We start from the raw sequence: 21034 nt of genomic DNA on the forward strand, positions 1-21034 counted from the left end.
ACCCCTTAGTGTCGAAACCGGTCGGGCTAGCATTTCTTGTATCCCACATTGCTTTTATTTAATTTTTACCTGTTCCTGTGATCACTTTTATTGATTGGTGTTTACCATCTGAACTTTTATTCTTAATAAACCTCATTGGTTTTTGACTTGCACCATTGGAGTCCTTCTTCCTTCTGCTTTACATGATCATTCCCTGGAGCCCTCACGGAACATCGTTGAAGATGACTATTCAATAGGGGAATACTTGGAGCCTTCACGGTCCAGGAGCTGAGGATACCACCTTGAACGGGTTCTTCCATCTGTGTCCAGTATCTGAGCGACATCTGATGAATACAACATCATCTGATATACATAATATAAGATCCCAAGCCTGTCTGATCCCTCTGTCGTATGGCATTTGGGGTCCATCACAGCTGGTAAGAGTACCCATTTATATCTTGAGTTCCGCTGTTGTTGACTACAGACAAGCCTTACACTGATTATCTCACGATTGGGATTACTTTCACCAGAGGAATATACCATTTAAGATTTTCTGTGGACATTCTTTCTCACACCCCCACTGGGTTATATTCAGCATTGCCAATTCATATTGTTTTTTGGTTTCTTTTTAGATGTGTTATTTATTTTCCATTTTTTTTGATTTATTTTCACTTTTTAGTAGCGCTACACTATTATTATATTATTCACTTTGAACTTTGTATGTTTGAGTGTTAGCAGCTTGTGTTCTAATTTAGCGCAGTCTTTTTCCCCACCTCCACCACTACTTTTACACATTATTGATTGCTGCTTTATTCTTTACCCCATGGATGTCTTTGAATATAGGACATCTAGGTCTTTCAACACTAATGGGGTGTTTGTTTCCAATAACATTGAGACCGAGATTGGTGGGCTCTTTATGCGACTTAAGAATGTGATGGTCACTGAACTACACCTTCAGTGGGACGTCGCATTCTTAGAGCAATACACCAAAAAATGAATGGTCCCAAGAGGCCTACGCTGGGAGATTTATCCCCAACAGGGCGAATCGGATACTGATGTATGGTTTAAGTACTTCAATGAGGCCGGGATTAAACTCCTTGGCTTCTTGGTTGAAAGAAAACAAGCCAGACTCCTAGCGATAGACAAAGAGATTAGAGATTTAAAAGATAAACTTACTCCCTCTATTGGAACACCTGAATATTCCTCCCTCTCTACCAATCTGAGAAATCACCTTGAGAAAGAGGAAAGGGACCGAAGAACGAAAAAACTGAAAAAATACAATCGGGATGTCAATTATTATAAAACCAATTCAGTTTTTAGCTGGCAGAAAAAACTCATTACCGAACAAGGTACACTTAATGGTAATGTACCAACAGAACACCCTGAGCCCATTTCCCTAACTTCAGACAGGAGGTTAACATACGAACCACCCCTTCCTCCACCCACCCCGGCATATCCTATGGATAGGGGTACTACCCATACCCCTGGGAATAGGATAAGAAACACCCCACATCGAGATGATAAATCACGGGGTGGTTACACTTCTCACAATAGAGGCAGAGGGGGTCCCAGTAGGAATAGGGGTGGCCACTATGTGAACAAGGATAACTCATATTATCCCAACCACTCAGATGGACCACCCAGAAACTGGCGCAATGACAGATCAGGTTATGGGAGAGGTGCATATCAATATAACACCCCCATACGTACCCATAATCGGTTTGCCCCCCTTCGGGATGCCAACCCCTATGAGACCTATCACAACTCATATTCATATATGAACCGTGACAATGAGGGTTACTCGGACACCCCATATAATTATAACCACGATTATCCAGGACCGTCATACCATCAGGATTTTCCCAGACTCACCCCCAACCACTCTGGAAGCCTAAAACCAAACGAGGCACCAGAGGGGGGTGGCGCCTCCAGCGGAAAAAGGAAAAGAACCCAGTAGGAGCAGGCATTTTTAATCTAAGTTCAGTCATACTCTCAGATGAAGAAAAATATATTCTAGACAAGGGCCTTAAATTTGTTCCACCTAGAAAAATCAACAAATTTGATACGTTTATCGACGTACAAAAATACGTTCGGAAGCTCAATATTCAGAGACATTTTCTTTCCACTCCAATTAATACCTCTAGTGCGCACACATCAAGCAATGTAGCACACTCTGGATTATCCAACCCTTCCCCTTTTAACCCGCCTGGCAACACGGCTCCAGCCATCAATGTCTTTCGCAATTTAGTTTTGGAAGACTTGGAGAAACTGCCCACTAAAAGAATTTACCAAGACCCTCAGATCCAGACAGGTCTAAAAACCCTGTGTGAACAGAAAAACCTCATTATCCGCCCCGCAGATAAAGGGGGTGGAATTGTTATACTTGATAAAATATCTTACATTCAGGAAATGAAGAGGCTACTGGATGATCATACCACCTATAGCCAGCTACCAGGGGACCCCACTTCAAAATGTAAGAAAGCTCTGGTGGAGATTGTCAATGAGGGTTTCTCTTTGAATATTCTAAACAAAAAAGAAAAATAATTTTTGGTGCCATTAGCACCCCGCATTCCTATTATCTATCAGCTGCCCAAGATCCACAAGGATCCCACAAATCCACCTGGCCATCCGATAGTTAGTGGGATCAATTCAGTTACATCTAGGATTGGGAAATACATAGACCACTACCTTCAACCTTTAGTAAGACTCATCCCATCTTATCTAAAAGATACTGGTGACCCCATTCGACTTCTGGACAAAGTCACATACCATGATGATATAATTTTGGTCACGGCTGATGTGTCTGCTTTATACACCTGCATACCACATAACTTGGGTCTCTCAGCTGTGGAATTCTATCTAAAGAAAAATTCATCTCTTCCACCTATCCACATTAATTACATTATGGAACCTCTGATATATGCTACCAAGCATAATTATATTTGGTTCCAGGGCAATTTCTTTTTACAGATTAAAGGTGTGGCTATGGGGGCTAAATATGCCCCCAGCCTAGCCAATTTGTTGATGGCTCAGTGGGAGGAGTATGTCGTCTATGCTCTCAACAGACCTGAGCTGTTGATGTGGGCCAGGTACACAGACGACATCCTCCTCCTATGGAAAGGCAACCGCGCCTCTCTAGACTCTTTCATAACAACAATGATCGAGGGATTAACCTCAATTATGAGGCCAGTACTACGACCATTCATTTTCTCGATCTAGAAATCACTGCTATCAACAATCGCCTCGAACTCTGAACCTTCTTTAAGCCTACTGACAGCAATGGATACATCCCTGTGGACAGCTGTCACCACCATCAGTGGCTCAAATCTGTCCCCCGTGGCCAATTCCTTCGATTAAGGCGTAACTGTACCCAGGAAAGAGATTTTATTTCTCAATCACAGGTTCTCAGGCAGCGATTTATAGAGAAGGGTTACAGGCCCTCTGACCTGGATGCTGATATTGATTTGGTCTCCAGGATCGAGAGAGCGACCCTTCTGGAACCCAAATCCAAGATGGCTGGAAATCACAAATGGAAATGGTCTTTCTTCACGTCCTTTTCATTCCAACATAGGGATGTGAAGAAGATCATTAGTAAACACTGGAAGATTCTTCAAAGCGACAGAATTTTGGGTCCCTTGCTCCCAAATAAGGCAGCAGTCAACTTTAGGGGAGCACGATCTATACAGAACGACATTGCTCCCAATATTATTGATCCCCCCCGAACGAGTAGCCTTTTTCCCTGAAAGTAAAGGCTATTTTCCCTGCAGAAAATGCAATGTCTGTCTGCACAATGTTCTGGGTAGACTAAGAACTGATACCTTTTCGTCTTCAGTAACTTCACGCACATATTCCATGAAACACTTTACAACCTGTGTAACCAGATACATAGTCTACCTCATCACGTGCCCTTGTAAATTACAGTACGTAGGGAGGACTATCAGGAATTTTAGCATTAGGGTAAATGAACATTTGGCTAAAATCAAAAAAGGATGCCCTAAGCATACTGTGTCCCGCCACTATCTGGAACATCATGATAAAGACCCCACCGGTACCCACTTCCAGATTATAGATCGTTTCGTCCCGAATTGGAGAGGCGACTCCTGTTTAAGGGGGGTGTCTCGACTCGAGACATTCTGGATATATGAGCTGAAATACTATGCACCACATGGTATGAACGTGGAGTGGGACCTAAATTGTTTCATTAATCAAGCATGAGGGTACCGCAGTTTGTCCCACTCCTCCTCCATGCCCCATTCAGCTCATGTCCCCTTTTGTCACTTTCCCTGCATGGAACAATTGTATATACCTTGTCTTTATATTGAGTTTCTTTATTATATTCGTGTCTTTTGTTAAATCAACATTTCGGGTTTGAAGGAAAGATACACGATCCTGTACTCTGCATATATCGTGTGTCACAATTTAGTGTGTTGCACACGATGCATTCTATCCATTATTGTTAGGCCCTTTGTCACACATGATTTTCATTCATTATATTTTTTCAGGTATTTAGTTATTCATTTATTTTTTGGGTACTATATTGCTTCAAAGCAAGAGACATATTGATTTATGATTTTTTTTGCTGGTTATTGGGAGATATACTCTCTAACCAAAGTTTTCAGCATGCTTTTATGTTTTGATTTTATTTTTCTTCCAGAAGTCGAATATACACCAATAGTTGTCACCACCCACCCTGCCCCATGAGGGGGGCGGATTATACTCTGTACTTCGAGACGCTATGATATGCTGTGGTGCGCCATGTGACTGTGTTGTCACATGACTGCACCACGATGCTGCTCTATAGGCTAATTTGTATGCCCTACCACACACCGCCCAGCTATCATGGTGATAGTGCTGCGCTTCCCGAAGTTCGGTTCTGCGCATGCACCACACCTGACGCTGGACTCTGGGAAATGCTGTTTAGTGTCATGTGACTAGTATGTCACATGACCGCATCATGATGTCTCGTCATTTCATAGGCCATTTCTTATTTAGAAGCCACGCCCCATCGCCCAGCTGTCATATCTGTGGCGCTGCGTGTTCCGATGCTTCGGATCTGCGCACGTATTACCTCTGACACTGGGCTTTGTGGAATCCTTCCTTGGAGACAGTTCTCTGTTCAGTACAATTCATTGGCTTTTGTTCATCACATGATAGTGATTCACATAGAGGCTGGGCTTTGTGGAAACCTTCCTTGGAGACAGTTCTCTGTTCAGTGTATTTCATTGGCTTTCGTCCATCACATGATAGTAATTCACATAGAGGCTGGGCTTTGTGGAATCCTTCCTTGGAGACAGTTCTCTGTTCAGTGCATTTCATTGGCTTTTGTTCATCACATGATAGTAATCCATATAGAGGCTTGGAACACACTAACATTTGTCCAACCTCCTTTCTCCCTTTTCTATTAAAGTTTAAGGTTTTTCTTATAAACTTTGGTGTGTATTCACTACACACTAATATATATATTAAGATTTATTGTCACTAAATAATTTGTTTGCTATGTTTGTGATACTGACCACTTAGTTGGTTGTCTTGTTCCGCCCCTTTAGGGGACGGATCAGTGACATACCAGTGTACATATTCATAGGCAATGTGAGGAGATAGTTTTGCCCCAGTTGAAGACCCCTTAGTGTCGAAACCGGTCGGGCTAGCATTTCTTGTATCCCACATTGCTTTTATTTAATTTTTACCTGTTCCTGTGATCACTTTTATTGATTGGTGTTTACCATCTGAACTTTTATTCTTAATAAACCTCATTGGTTTTTGACCTGCACCATTGGAGTCCTTCTCCTTCCTTCTGCATTACATGATCATTCCCTGGAGCCCTCACGGAACATCGTTGAAGACGGCTATTCAACAGGGGAGTACTTGGAGCCTTCACGGTCCAGGAGCTGAGAATACCACCTTGAACGGGTTCTTCCATCTGTGTCCAGTATCTGAGCGACATCTGATGAATACAACAACATCTGATATACATAATATAAGATCCCAAGCTTGTCTGATCCCTCTGTCGTATGGCATTTGGGGTCCATCACAGCTGGTAAGAGTACCCATTTATATCTTGAGTTCCGCTTTTGTTGACTACAGACATGCCTTACACTGATTATCTCACGATTGGAATTACTCTCACCAGAGGAATATACCAACTATACTGGCAGCTGGGAAGGATGCAGGACAGGGTTCAGTATTGTTGGAGCTTGTTCCGCTACCACGCCTCCAAAATGCTAGCGGTGATTCTGCCACAACTCTCTCCTCCACCCTCTCCTCTTCTTCATCCTCTATGGCCTCTTCTGCAAATCTGTTCTCTGAACCAGCAGTGCTCCGTAAGCATTCAAAGGGCTACGCAAGCACTTCGGCAAAAAGATGCCATGCGGTGCATGAGTTACATAGTTACATAGTAGGTGAGGTTGAAAAAAAGACACAAGTCTATCAAGTCATGTGTGTAATTATATGTCAGTATTACATTGAATATATGTTGCAGTCATTCAGGTGCTTATCTAATAGTTTCTTGAAACTATCGATGCCCCCCGCTGAGACCACCGCCCCTGGAAGGGAATTCCACATCCTTGCCTCTCTTACAGTAAAGAACCCTCTACATAGTTTAAGGTTAAACTGCTTAGGGGACAGGAGCCACGCTGGGGCAGAGATTCTGTCAGCTCTGCAGGGGCAGGCTCAGAGGTGGTTGACGCCACACCAGCTTCAACCAGTAATGGTTGTATGCGACAATAGCACCCACCTTCTCTCCACCCTCCTACAGGGACACTTGACCCATGTTCCATGTTTGACACACATCCTGAATTTGGTGGTGCAGCGGTTCTTGAGCAGGTACCCAGGCTTACAAGATCTCCTGAGGCAGGCCAGAAAAGTCTGTGGTCATTTCCAATGGTCATACAATGCCAGTGCTCGGCTGGCTGACATTCAAAGGGTATGCAACCTGCCCCCCAATGGCCTCATTTGTGACATGTCCACCAGGTGGAAGTCAACATTGGCAATGCTGCAGCAGCTGTACACGCAGCATAGGGCCATCAATGAGTACCTGTGTGAGTATGGCACCAGGACAGGGTCAGGGGGGCTTGGCTTCTTTTCGCCACGCCAGTGGCTACTGATCAAGGATGCATGCACTGTCCTGTCACCATTTGATGAGGCCACAAGGATGGTGAGCAGCGACAACGCATGCATCAGTGATACTGTCCCTCTTGTCTTCCTGTTGGAGCACATGCTTCATGGAATAATGGACAGGGCACTTGAGGCAGAACAGTGTGAGGAAGAGGAGGACTTCCTTACTGCTCAAGGCCCCCTTTATCCAGATATTATTCCTGCAGGCCCGCCAAACACACAGAAGAGGAGGAGGAAGATTGTGTCAGCATGGACGTGGAGCAGCAATCTTCAAGGGATGGTTTTCAGTCCCCAGAAACCCAAGGAGTTGTACGTGGCTGGGAGGAGGTTGTTACGGATCATGTGATCCTTAGTGACCCAGAGGACTCAGAATCGAATGCCTCTGCAAACTTTCGCAGGCTTTGCTGAATCAGGGAGGCCATGCAGCGTAAGGACCCTAGGATTTGTGGTATCAAAGAGAAGGAATCATTACTGGCTGGCAACCCTTCTTGATCCTTGTTACAAGGGTAAGGTTGCAGAACTCATCCTGCCTTCGCAGAGGAAGCAGAGGATGAAACATCTTCAGGAAGCCTTGAAGAAAGGTTTATGCAATGCATTTTCAGACCCTGTGAGGTTACAATTTCCTGGTGCTGGACAACGTGTTGCTGAGGCTTCTGCCAGGTCACCTGAGGCCAGGTGACAGATGCACACTGTTGGGGTCAGGAGTGCACCGCAAAGGTAGTGGACCCTATGGCTGACTGCTGCGGATGGGAGGTAGTTAAGGAAGGCAGGTCCGCTGGAACACCAACACGGATCCAACAGGGGCTAGAGCGTAAGATTCCCCAGGGAGCGGAGTCTAAGAGCCAGCAGGTGTCCACCAGAGCCTCTAGTGGTGAGGATGGACTGGACTGCAACTGGCTCCAGGTCACGACCCCCTGGGTCTCCCAGCTCACACCCACAGTAGGCTACAGGAGGACAATGATAGTAAGGGAATAAGCCAAAGGTCGGGGCGACTAGCAGACAAGGATAAACATAGAACACGCCAAAGGTCAGGGTCACAAGCAGGCAGGGATAGCCGAGAACAAGCCAAGATCGGTAACTGGAATCAGACGTAAAAGACACAGCAAGATGCACATGGAAGCTTGTGACAGACTCACCCGGGACACCGGTTGTTGGAGGGGGCTGAATGCAAGCCTCTTGCCGACCGATTATGGGCCCTGGCATTTGGGGGAACGGTGCTCTTTGTGAGCTGTATGCCTGGGGACTCTTGAGGTGGTATTACTGTGGATTCGGGTCCTGGTCCCCCAGGACACACAGACTCTGGGGACCCTGTATATGCCATATGGGAAATGGTGACTTGGAGGGGTATGTCTTGGATTGCTTAAAATGGGACAGTAATATTTATCCCCAATATCTCCCAGGATATATAGTAAAGACTATTATTGGTTTGTTTGATTCTGAACTCAACATGTTAATTGAGTGAGCTGATCATATTAGCCTCCAGGACTGGCTAGGAGACGATCAGTCTACTCCTACTATAGTTGTTGATGACTAGGCTGAGGAGGGGGGGAGAACACTGTATTGTTAATTGTAATTAGCTCCTGCTATTGTGAAAATGTCCTGTGGTTGTACTTATGATAATGTATAATGTACTGTGTGAAGCTCGGTGACCACAAGTCTGGGCAAAAGGTCATGTTAGATAATTAGCTCATGTTAATTAGGTTAGGTTTTAGTCATCCTGCTGTATATATTTGTGTGAGATCTCAAATAAAGAGTTAGTCCATGTTAGCAGTGAAACAAGTGTCGCCTTGTTTTGTGCTTGGGAGCGGTTGGAATATCTGATATCTGTATCCAGAATGGGAGGAAGTGGTATACTGACGGAAGCACTCAAGTGGAGTGTGGGACGTTCCGTTACATTGGTGGCAGCAGTGGAATGCTTCCTACAGTCTGGGACATCCAAGCTTCCACCTGGATCCAAGGTCCGGATAGCAGGAGAGGAGAGGCACAGATACCAGCTGCCATGGAAGAGGAATTCAGAAGGAGGTTGCGAGAGATGCAGAAACAGCACAGAAGACCGGTATCAGAGCAGGTCCTGCTGGGATGGTTTGTTTCTATCTGCTGTGAACTCTGGAAGGAAGCGCTAGCCCGTGAGCAGCGACACCAGGGAAAAGTTCTCCCCTCCATTGAGGAAAGGTACTGGTCGCAGTATGGATTGCGGGTTCTGTTTTTGGGAGAAAAACCGAACAAGGAGCAGACAGCGGAATTAAGCAGGCTGGTCTGGACAGAGATGCGGCTGGATGACAGCCCAACGGAAGGCTTTGGCTACGGCGGCCTGGGACTGTTGTATGTGAAGCTGACAGGGGACCCTAACTTTGGGAGTGATTTGGAGTGGCGGTTGGACGAAATAATGGATTACAGAGAACAGCTACTGAACATTTTGGAGGTGCACTGGGCACTGGAAGATATAGAGTTTCTGGCCGTTCAGGAATGGGAGCTGGAGATTGCTTACAGACGGCTGCTAGACTCTGCTCAGCGCGAGGGCTGGGCTCCCTTTGCCTGGGACTATCAGGAAATACCAGGTGACAACTCTGAAATCCTGGCTGAAGAGTCGGCAATGTGGCAGAGTAACAGTGTGCTTTGCCAACCTGCCCCCACAGCTAGGGAGGCGGAGGTCTTATGGCAGATGCAGCAACCTTGATGATTCTGTTTCTGCATGGGATGATCTTGGATGGAGTAATGTGCCTGTCCAGCAGCATGCCAGAGAATCGGCAGTGGAAAATCTGAAGATTGCCGTCCCCAAACTTGAATATCCCCAATATCTCCCAGGATATATATGTAAAGACTATTATTGGTTTGTTTGATTCTGAACTCAACATGTTAATTGAGTGAGCTGATCACATTAGCCTCCAGGACTGGCTAGGAGACGAACAGTCTACTCCTACTATAGTTGTTGATGACTAGGCTGAGGAGGGGGGGAGAACACTGTTTGTATTGTTAATTGTAATTAGCGCCTGCTATTGTGAAAATGTCCTGTGGTTGTACTTATGATAATGTATAATGTACTGTGTGAAGCTCGGTGACCACAAGTCTGGGCAAAAGGTCATGTTAGGTAATTAGCTCATATTAATTAGGTTAGGTTTTAGTCATCCTGCTGTATATATTTTTGTGAGATCTCAAATAAAGAGTTAGTCCATGTTAGCAGTGAAACAAGTGTCGCCTTGTTTTGTGCTTGGGAGCAGTTGGAATATCTGATATCTGTATCCAGACTGGGAGGAAGTGGTATACTGACGGAAGCACTCAAGTGGAGTGTGGGACATTCCGTTACAAAGCTAAACACACAAAGGTTGATCAGCAAGGCAGGCGTGCAGTGCACACGTTAATATAGAGTTCCCTGATAGGGGCTGGGGCGGAGCCATGCTTTGAGGAGAGATTATTTAAGTAGCCAGGTGAGAGTGGCTGGCCTCTAAAGGTGAACACATAGAGGAGAGGTAAGCTGACAGACAAAGATTACTGCATAACCATGACAGCTTTGTTAAGTCAGAGGAAGAGCAGTGGAGAAGGTGGCCAGCTGACCGATGCCTTTAGACAATTTTTCAGTCCTCAGCGCCAAGGACTGATCAGTTCAAGCAACCATCGCCAGCATCTGCATTACATGGTGCAGGACTATCTAGGGGCAAGGGCAGACTTGGAGACCTTTCCAACAGAGCATCCACTGGGTTACTGGGTCTTGAGGATGGACCACTGGCCAAAACTTGCTCAATATCCAATTGATCTACTGGCCTGTCCTGCTTCCAGCGTTCTTTCTGAACGCACATTCAGTGCTGCTGGAGGGTTTGTAATGGATCATAGAGTGCGCCTGTCCACAGACTCCCTGATAGGCACACATTCATAAAAATTGAATCAGTCTTGGATCAGCAGCTATCAAGCGCCTGATGCTAATGTAACTGATTTATTTTTCTATGGATGTGGGATCCCTTGAAGATTGCCTATGCTGAGTAACTATCCTATTCCTCCTCAATCTTGATGATGCTAGCTTCCAACAATATTTTTGGTTTAGGGCACCACCACCACTACCTAAGTCCCAATTTTTCTGTCCTTGTTCAACAGGGGCATGTAATTACAATTTCTGATCTAATATTTCACAGCAGGGCCCGTTCCTGCGCCCAACAAGAGTATCTGTGAGGGGTTACAGTGTTGTGGCACCACCACCAAAGGCCCGATTTTTATGCCCTGTCCCAGCAGCAGAAAAAAAGGACAAGCGTGCTCCATGGCCACATGCAGAAGATGCACCATGTCCATGACCAGCACTGTGGACTGTAGACACAGAGCCTGCTTGCCCTCTTTTAGTAGCCTGTGAGTGTCTGCCTCCCCTTAGTGGCCTTCCGGACATGATGGGGATTTTGTTTTGCAACACCACACTACACTGTATTGTGTACTGTGTACACCATCAGAAAAGTAATAGCAACTGCACTATGGGTGCACGGTACTGTGTACACCAACAGAAGTGTAATAACAACTATGGTGTACTGTATTGTGTACACCACCAGAAAAGTAGTAGCAACTGCACTATGGGTGCACGGTATTGTGTACACAACCAGAAGTCTAATAGCAACTATGGATGCACTGTATGTATTGTGTACTGTGTACACCATCAGAAAAGTAGTAGCAACTGCACCAGGGGTGCACGATACTCTGTACTGTGTACACAGACTGAAGTATATTAAATACACTGCAGCTAACTGAATCACCTGCCTGCCTAAAGTATATTAGAAACAGTACACAAGGTAAGGACTGCAGTCAGATCTAGCTAAACTGGATGCAGTATATATTAAATATATATATATACACAGATATACAGTGGGGACGGAAAGTATTCAGACCCCCTTAAATTTTTCACTCTTTGTTATATTGCAGTCGTTTGCTAAAATCATTTAAGTTCAATTTTTTTCCTCATTAATGTACACACAGCACCCCATATTGACAGAAAAACACAGAATTGTTGACATTTTTATTAACATTTAAAAAAGAAAAACTTAGATATCACATGGTCCTAAGTTTTCAGACCCTTTGCTCAGTATTGAGTAGAAGCACCCTTTTGATCTAATACAGCCATGAGTCTTTTTGGGAAAGATGCAACAAGTTTTTCACACCTGGATTTGGGGATCCTCTGCCATTCCTCTTTGCAGATCCTCTCCAGTTCTGTCAGGCTGGATGGTAAACGTTGGTGGGCAGCCATTTTTAGGTCTCTCCAGAGATGCTCAATTGGGTTTAAGTCAGGGCTCTGGCTGGGCCATTCAAGAACAGTCACGGAGTTGTTGTGAAGCCACTCCTTCATTTTTTTAGCTGTGTGCTTTGGGTCATTGTCTTGTTGGAAGGTAAACCTTCGGCCCAGTCTGAGGTCCTGAGCACTCTGGAGAAGGTTTTTGTCCAGGATATCCCTGTGCTTGGCCGGATTCATCTTTCCCTCGATTGCAATCAGTCGTCCTGTCCCTGCAGCTGAAAAACACCCCCACAGCATGATGCTGCCACCACCACGCTTCACTGTTGGGACTGTATTGGACAGGAGATGAGCAGTGCCTGGTTTTCTCCACACATACCGCTTAGAATTAAGGCCAAAAAGTTATATCTTGGTCTCATCAGACCAGAGAATCTTATTTCTCACCATCTTGGAGTCCTTCAGGTGTTTTTTAGCAAACTCCATGCGGGCTTCCATGTGTCTTGCACTGAGGAGAGGCTTCCGTCGGGCCACTCTGCCATAAAGCCCTGACTGGTGAAGGTCTGCAGTGATGGTTGACTTTCTACAACTTTCTCCCATCTCCCGACTGCATCTCTAGAGCTCAGCCACAGTGATCTTTGAGTTCTACTTTACCTCTCTCACCAAGGCTCTTCTCCCCCAATAGCTCAGTCTGGCCAGACGGCCAGCTCTAGGAAGGGTTCTGGTCATCCCAAACATCTTCCATTTAAGGATTAAGGAGGCCACTGTGCTCTTAGGAACCTTAAGTGCAGCAGAAATTTTTTTGTAACCTTGGCCAGATCTGTGCCTTGCCACAATTCTGTCTCTGAGCTCTTCAGGCAGTTCCTTTGATATCATGATTCTCATTTGCTCTGACATGCACTGTGAGCTGTAAGGTCTTATATAGACAGGTGTGTGGCTTTCCTAATCAAGTCCAATCAGTATAATCAAACACAGCTGGACTCAAATGAAGGTGTAGAACCATCTCAAGGATGATCAGAAGAAATGGACAGCGCCTGAGTTAAATATATGAGTGTCACAGCAAAGGGTCTGAATACTTAGGACCATGTGATATTTCAGTTTTTCTTTTTTAATAAATCTGCAAAAATGTCAACAATTCTGCGTTTTTCTGTCAATATGGGGTGCTGTGTGTACATTAATGAGGAAAAAAATGAACTTAAATGATTTTAACAAATGGCTGCAATATAACAAAGAGTGAAAAATTTAAGGGGGTCTGAATACTTTCCGTCCCCCCACTGTGTATGTATGTGTATATATATATATATATATATATATATATATATATATATATATATATATATATATATATATATATATATATATATATATATATATATATATATATATATATATACACACACACACACACACACACACACACACACACACACACACACACACACACACACACACACACACACACGGGACTGACTGTATATATATATATATATATATATATATTGAATACACTGCAGCTAACTGAGTAACCTGCCTGCCTGCTCAATCTAAATGACACTCTCTCTCTGTCCACGCTGGCACCGACACACTACATGAGGCCGACGTGCAGGCGGCCTTATATAGTGTGGGGCGTGGACTTAGTCCCCCTGAGCCATGATTGGCCAAAGGCACCCTGCCTTTGGCCAATTATGGCTCTCTTAGCTTAGGGAACAAAGAAAGGAGGCGCCTCTGGGTGCAGACTTAAAAACAATTTTAATAAAAAGAGCAGCAACAGATTTTACTCACATTTGTGTTGAGTTAAAAAGGCATATGAGAGTCCCAGATGTAACTGGAGGGGTCCGTGAGGTTTATCATCCCTGCCAAGGATGTGTAATCAGACTGGTCTTTCAGATGCACTGTGTCCTACGGCCGGCAATGATGGAGGAATACCAAAATGAGGCTTGGAAGGTAAACAGCAATCCAGGCGAGGGGCGATGACATCACACACATGCGACGCGTATCCTGAGTCAGCAAGCCGTAAATGGCATGACGGCTGCACTCCTTTGTCAAGAGCTTGACAAAGGAGTGCAGCCATCATGCCATTCACGGCTTGCTGACTCAGGAAACGTGTCGCATGTGTGTGATGTCATCGGTGCTCGCCTGGATTGCTGTTTGCCTTCCAAGCCTCGTTCTGGTATTCCTCCATCATTGCCGGCCGTTTGACACAGTGCATCTGAAAGACCAGTCTGATTACACATCCATAGCAGGGATGATAGACCTCACGGACCCCTCCAGTTACATCTGGGACTCTCATATGCCTTTTTAACTCAACACAAATGTGAGTGCAATCTCTGTTGCTGCTCTTTTTATTAAAATTGTTTTTAAGTCTGCACCCAGAGGCGCCTCCTTTCTTTGTTTCTTACAGTGCTTTTTGGGTATATGGTTTCCATTCCCATTGGAAGGCTGCTGTGAATGTGGGCTTTATACCTCATCATCGACTTTATGCACACCATCATGGACTACTATTATCTTTTCTTATCCCTTGTTCCAGTTCATCATTTACAGTATATGCATAATATTGTCATTTATGGGGATTATTGCTTTTAACCTTTGCGCCAAACACTTGTTATACTCTTAGCTGAGGGCGCTGTGATTGGCCAAAGCATGCAGATCATGGTGCATGCTCTGGCCAATCATACAGCAATGCACTGTGCTCCCGCAGTGCATTATGGGTCTTGCGCGCCGCTCGAAATTGGCACGAACGGCCCATAATGTTTGGTTTTCGAGGAACGGGCGAATAGCCAATGTTCGCGTCGAACTCATGTTCGACCCGAACAGAAAGCTCATCCCTATTGACCAGCCTGTGGCTTTGAGTACCTTTAAGGGACAGGTTTCTGTTTTATCCAATGGAAACAATTGAGTACTGTCCGTGATACTTTTTTTTTATTTGCACTAACATACAATTTTTCAGGACAAGCTTTCGGGGGGTATGTCCCCTTCTTCAAGGTCCGGGCAGTTCTGCTTGGACCTTGAAGAAGGGGATATACTCTGAAAGCTTGTCCTGAAAAATTGTATGTTAGTGCAAATAAAAAAAGTATCACTGACAGTACTCAGTTGTTTCTGTCACAAGTGCACTAATATGACTAACATCACCTCAATGCTTTATTCAATTTATTCCAGAAACCTCCTGCCTCACAATCCCTCAAGACTTTTCTTCATATAGTTGTTCACATAAAATCTTCTTTTTTGACCTCCTGTGTCCCCTTGGAATCTCAACTTGGTGCTCGATCTACTTCAGAGACCTCACTTAAAACCAATTAGAGATATTCCATTGGAAGACTTAATTTGTTACATCTTTTAGGTATGCTTCTGAGTTGGCAGCTCTTTCCCGTAAAGAGCCCTTTCTTGTTTTGCACAAAGGACAAAATAGTTTTGTGAACAACACCTTCTTTCCTACTTAAGGTGGCCTCTGATTTCCACCTCAGTGAGAGCATCGGTCTTCCTTCCCTTTGTCCCACCCCAAAATGTGACAAGGCTGCCACCCGGTCCTTTGTTCACACATTTTCCAAGTTCTACTAGTTAACAAGACGCTTCAAGCTGTCATCTGTTTTTGTTGGGGGTTTTAACCCTTGTTTTTTTGTGTGCCTGTTGTCAGTTCTGATTTGCTATATTGCCCACCCCCCAGGTTATTGGTTGGGTTTGTCCCATGGTCTAAGAATGCAAGTCCTGAGTCCTGTGCTGTTTGAACAACCCATTCTTGACAGAGGGTTAAACAAGTCCTAATGCTTGTACACAATTTTGCAAGTTTGACATGTGTTAGTAAACCTTTACATGTCATCACAACTACTGTACATAGCATATCCAGATGAATTAAACCTTTCTTTTTTTTCAGGACAAATTGGATTTTCATTTAGTGGTAAACTGTAATGGCTATAACTGATTTTTATATTATTATAGAAAAACTGACACAAAATAGTAAACTTTTTTTTAATTTAGCTTAAATTTTCCTGCTCCTGACAATCACAATGATACCACATATGTATATGTTATTATTTGTTGTTTATACCCACCGTAGGGCCCACTGTGCATTTTGATTTTTTTCTCCTACCTAAAACACGCTGACACTAACTGACAATGATACAAATGTCAAAAAAAAATGTTATTCCTATCTAAAATACACTAGCCCTGACCTTTGACCCTGACCATTACCTTTGACCTTTACCCTGGCCCTGACCTAGATCAAGCCATAATCTAGCTATTTCTTCTTTATTATTTTTTTTTATTATTTAGCAGACACTTCTTTGTTTACACTTTTCACCTCTAGCAAGGTGAAAAAATACATTATATCTTTTTCTCCTTTCAAGAGAAGAAAAAAAAACACAGGGGTGGGCTATACAGTGACTGATAACTGTGATAACCAAACAGAGGCTATAATAACCATACAGTGATTGGGAATGGGGCCTCCCAGTACCTCATCATTAGTATAGGATTATCAGGTGAGAGCTTAATCTCTGTGTGGCAGCGTGCTGTGTAAGACAAACACAGCTACGTGTATATGTGGGCCCATGGAAGAAGACCCACTTCTTCTGAAGCCATATATATGTACAGTCGGTGGGAAGGGGTTAAGATAATAGAAACTTTGACTTACCTGTAACAGGTCCCTCCCCTCTGTGTCTTGATAACTCCTTATTGCTTGATAAAAAAACTGGAGCCTCATTGAGTGGGTGGAGTTATATGGGGTGGCCCTAGCAAGTTTCCAGTCTTTTGAAGATAGCTGCATATACTGTATACAGTATAAGAATACATGTTCTGTATTGTATTTCAGGATAAGGAAATTACAGGTAAGTCAAAATACCTTTTTTTGTTTTTCATTTTCCCTTGAGCTATGCTTTACAATTTTTCTGCTAGTCTTTCTTTGAGGGATTGAAATTGAAATCTTATTATTTTGTCTACAGATGCCTCAGCTGGAAAAAAAACTTCAAAGAGAGTTAGGTGAAAGTGCCAGAGTTGTTGCCTGCCGTTTTCCTTTTCCACATTGGGTTCCAGTTCACATATTTGAAGAAGGTGTGGACACTGTCTGGGTATATGACTTGGTAGCAATCAATAAAACAGAATTTAGGGCTGGTGTACAAAAAGAGTGCAGAAACCAGTCTACAGAATTGTAAATCAGCTAAAGAGTTAAAATGCTGTATCATGTTTATTTTTTACTTTAATCTGTTTTTAAAGTTTTTTCCAAGGAGATGGAAAATCTATCCATTGGTGCACACATATCAGTTTTGATCACTTGTAGATGAAACGTTGCCATTTGAAACAAATTGAAAAGCCCTATTTCTGAGAAGCCCAATTTCACAAAAGAAATGTAATATAATGTAATATCCTTAAATCCTGAAATGTAATACTTAAGATTTCAGGATGATTTGTACAATGCCCCAGAGTAGATTAATGTCTATAGGCCTGATGGGCAAAACTCATATTTAGGCATTAGTGCATCTGTGAAAAAGGTTCTTTTTTTTTGTTTGTTTTTTTTTTTTTTCTGGTGGCTAATTTCCGTCCTAGTATCCCTTCCCACTATGTGCCACTGTCTGTGAAAGTTAATCCTCCATTTATTCTTTTTATTTTATTTTTTTTTGCCTTTTCTTAATGTATTTGCTAGTTTTCTTCAGATAGTTTTCCTGTTAAAGATCTATTTCCTGTTCAACTTTTAGATACATTCTCATCATGATTACTTTGGTGTACTGCAAAGTTCATAGTTGACTGTAAACCATAACATTTCCACCACCATGCTTCACAATTAAAAGAGGTTCTTCTCCTGAAATATTGTTTTCCATTTGCGGCAAGCTGTTAAGAGGTATACTGTGTATATATATATATATATATATATATATATATATATATATATATAAATATCAATCAAAATTAATCAGTTATGATGTACTGACTGCCTATCTCATTTCACGAGGCCCTAAAATGCCAGGACAGTACAAACACCCCCCCAAATTACGCCTTTTTGGATAGTAGACAGTTTAAGGTATTTAGTAAGAAGCATGTGATTGACCACCCACCACGCAGATGTCCCTGGTGGCTGCCCGCATTAGCATGTATCTCCAATGAAAAAGCAAAGTGAAAAACAATGCAGCGCTACTCCAAAACAATAAACTGACCTTAAAGCGTTGATGCAAAACAGCCTACAAAAGTCTACATACGGTGTGCAAATAAACTGAAAAATGGTATCCGTGTAAGTAAGCAGGAATCATATGTGCAAAAACACATAACAATTAACTTCCCAGTGAAAAACAAATACACCCCCTAGGGGATGAAAAACCACTACACACATGTGTATGTGGTGTGTACAATAATGTTCTCACGCTCTTTGGATACTAAAGAAATATACAGTGATGGTGCCACCCTGTTGTAATACTGGAATCAGCCATAAAATGCGATGAAGAGGTGCAAACCAAAGCACATATAAGCAATGCACCATTTTTTAAGGTATTCATACTAAATATGAAGGAATGCATATATATTGCATACATATTGCATACACTGGTATTACAGGAAATGTTTTATACTCCTTAAGGGGCCAGAGTCTACCTGTGTATGCTTTTATCTGTATGCACACCTAAACGTGAGTGTATTTAACCACTTCAGCCCTGGAAGGATTCACCCCCTTCCTGACCAGAGCACTTTTTACAATTTGGCACTGCGTCGCTTTAACTGCTAATTGCGCGGTCATGCCATGCTGTACCCAAACGAAATTTGCGTCCTTTTCTTCCCACAAATAGAGCTTTCTTTTGATGGTATTTGATCACCTCTGCGATTTTTATTTTTTGCGCTATAAACTACCGAAAATTTTGAAAAAAATTATATTTTCTACTTTTTGTTATAAAAAAAATCCAATAAACTCAATTTTAGTCATACATTTAGGCCAAAATGTATTCAGCCACATGTCTTTGGTAAAAAAAATGTCAATAAGCGTATATTTATTGGTTTGTGCAAAAGTTATAGCGTCTACAAACTAGGGTACATTTTCTGGAATTTACACAGCTTTTAGTTTATGACTGCCTATGTCATTTCTTGAGGTGCTAAAATGGCAGGGCAGTACAAAATCCCCCAAATGACCCCATTTTGGAAAGTAGACACCCCAAGGAAATTGCTGAGAGGCATGTTGAGCCCATTGAATACTAATTTTTTTTGTCCCAAGTGATTGAATAATGACAAAAAAAAAGAAATTTACAAAAAGTTGTCACTAAATGATATATTGCTCACACAGGCCATGGGCATATGTGGAATTGCACCCCAAAATACATTTAGCTGCTTCTCCTGAGTATGGGGATACCACATGTGTGGGACTTTTTGGGAGCCTAGCTGCGTACGGGGCCCCGAAAACCAAGCACCGCTTTCAGGATTTCTAAGGGCGTAAATTTTTGATTTCACTCCTCACTACCTATCACAGTTTTGAAGGCCATGAAATGCCAAGATGGCACAACCCCCCCCCCCCAAATGACATCATTTTGGAAAGTAGACACCCCAAGCTATTTGCTGAGAGACATGTTGAGTCCATGGAATATTTTATATTTTGTTATATTTTGACACAAGTTGCGGGAAAATTACAAACTTTTTTTTTTTTGCACAAAGTTGTCACTAAATGATATATTGCTCAAACATGCCATGGGCATATGTGGAATTACACCTCAAAATACATTCTGCTGCTTCTCCTGAGTATGGGGATACCACATGTGTGGGACTTTTTGGGAGCCTAGCTGCGTACGGGGCCCCGAAAACCAAGCACCGCTTTCAGGATTTCTAAGGGCGTAAATTTTTGATTTCACTCCTCACTACCTATCACAGTTTTGAAGGCCATGAAATGCCAAGATGGCACAACCCCCCCCAAATGACATCATTTTGGAAAGTGGACACCCCAAGCTATTTGCTGAGAGGCATGGTGAGTATTTTGCAGCTCTCATTTGTTTTTGAAAATGAAGAAAGATAAGAGAAAAAAAATGTTTTTTCTTTTTTCAATTTTCAAAACTTTGTGACAAAAAGTGAGGTCTGCAAAATACTCACCATACCTCTGAGCAAATAGCTTGGGATGTCTACTTTCCAAAATAGGGTCATTTGGGGGGGGGGGGGTTGTGCCACCTGGGCATTCCATGGCCCCCGAAACTAAGATAGGCACTGAAGAGTGAAATCAAAAATGTACGCCCTTAGAAAGCCTGAAGGCGGTGCTTGGTTTTCGGGGTCCCGTACGCGGCTAGGCTCCCAAAAAGTCTCACACATGTGGTATCCCCGTACTCAGGAGAAGCAACAGAATGTATTTTGGGATGTAATTTCACATATTCCCATGGCATGTTTGAGCAATTTATCATTTAGTGACAACTTTGTGCAAAAAAAAAAAAAATTGTCTTTTTTTCTCAGCAAATAGCTTGGGGTGTCTACTTTCCAAAATGGGGTAATTTGGGGGGGGGGGGGTTTGAACTGTCCTGGCATTTTATGCACAACATTTAGAAGCTTATGTCACACATCACTCACTCTTCTAACCCACTCTTGAAGACAAAGCCCTTTCTGACACTTTTTGTTTACATGAAAAAAAAATTTTTTGCAAGAAAATTACTTTGAACCCCCAAACATTATATATATTTTTTTAAAGAAAATGCACTACAGATTAAAATGGTGGGTGTCTCATTTTTTTCATACAGTATTTGCGCAGCGATTTTTCAAACGCATTTTTTGGGAAAAAACACACTTTTTTAAATTTTAATGCACTAAAACACA

The 21034-nt window shown here is 42.9% G+C and overlaps 1 protein-coding gene across 6 annotated transcripts in view; it reads left to right on the top strand.

The window, feature by feature from the left end:
* The window catches only part of ATPSCKMT (ATP synthase c subunit lysine N-methyltransferase), a 341459-nt gene extending 323382 nt beyond the window's left edge, over positions 1–18077 (top strand). For all 6 annotated transcript variants that reach the window (XM_073630732.1, XM_073630734.1, XM_073630733.1 and 3 more), the window contains one exon: positions 17218–18077. In XM_073630732.1, the coding sequence (XP_073486833.1) occupies positions 17218–17427 (210 nt within the window). In that variant the 3' untranslated portion in view covers positions 17428–18077. The remainder of the gene's footprint in view (positions 1–17217) is intronic.
* Positions 18078–21034: the final 2957 nt, after the last annotated feature.

The sequence above is a fragment of the Aquarana catesbeiana genome, linkage group LG05 (genome assembly GCF_042186555.1).
Source record: "Aquarana catesbeiana isolate 2022-GZ linkage group LG05, ASM4218655v1, whole genome shotgun sequence".
Classification (NCBI taxonomy): Eukaryota; Metazoa; Chordata; class Amphibia; order Anura; family Ranidae; genus Aquarana; species Aquarana catesbeiana.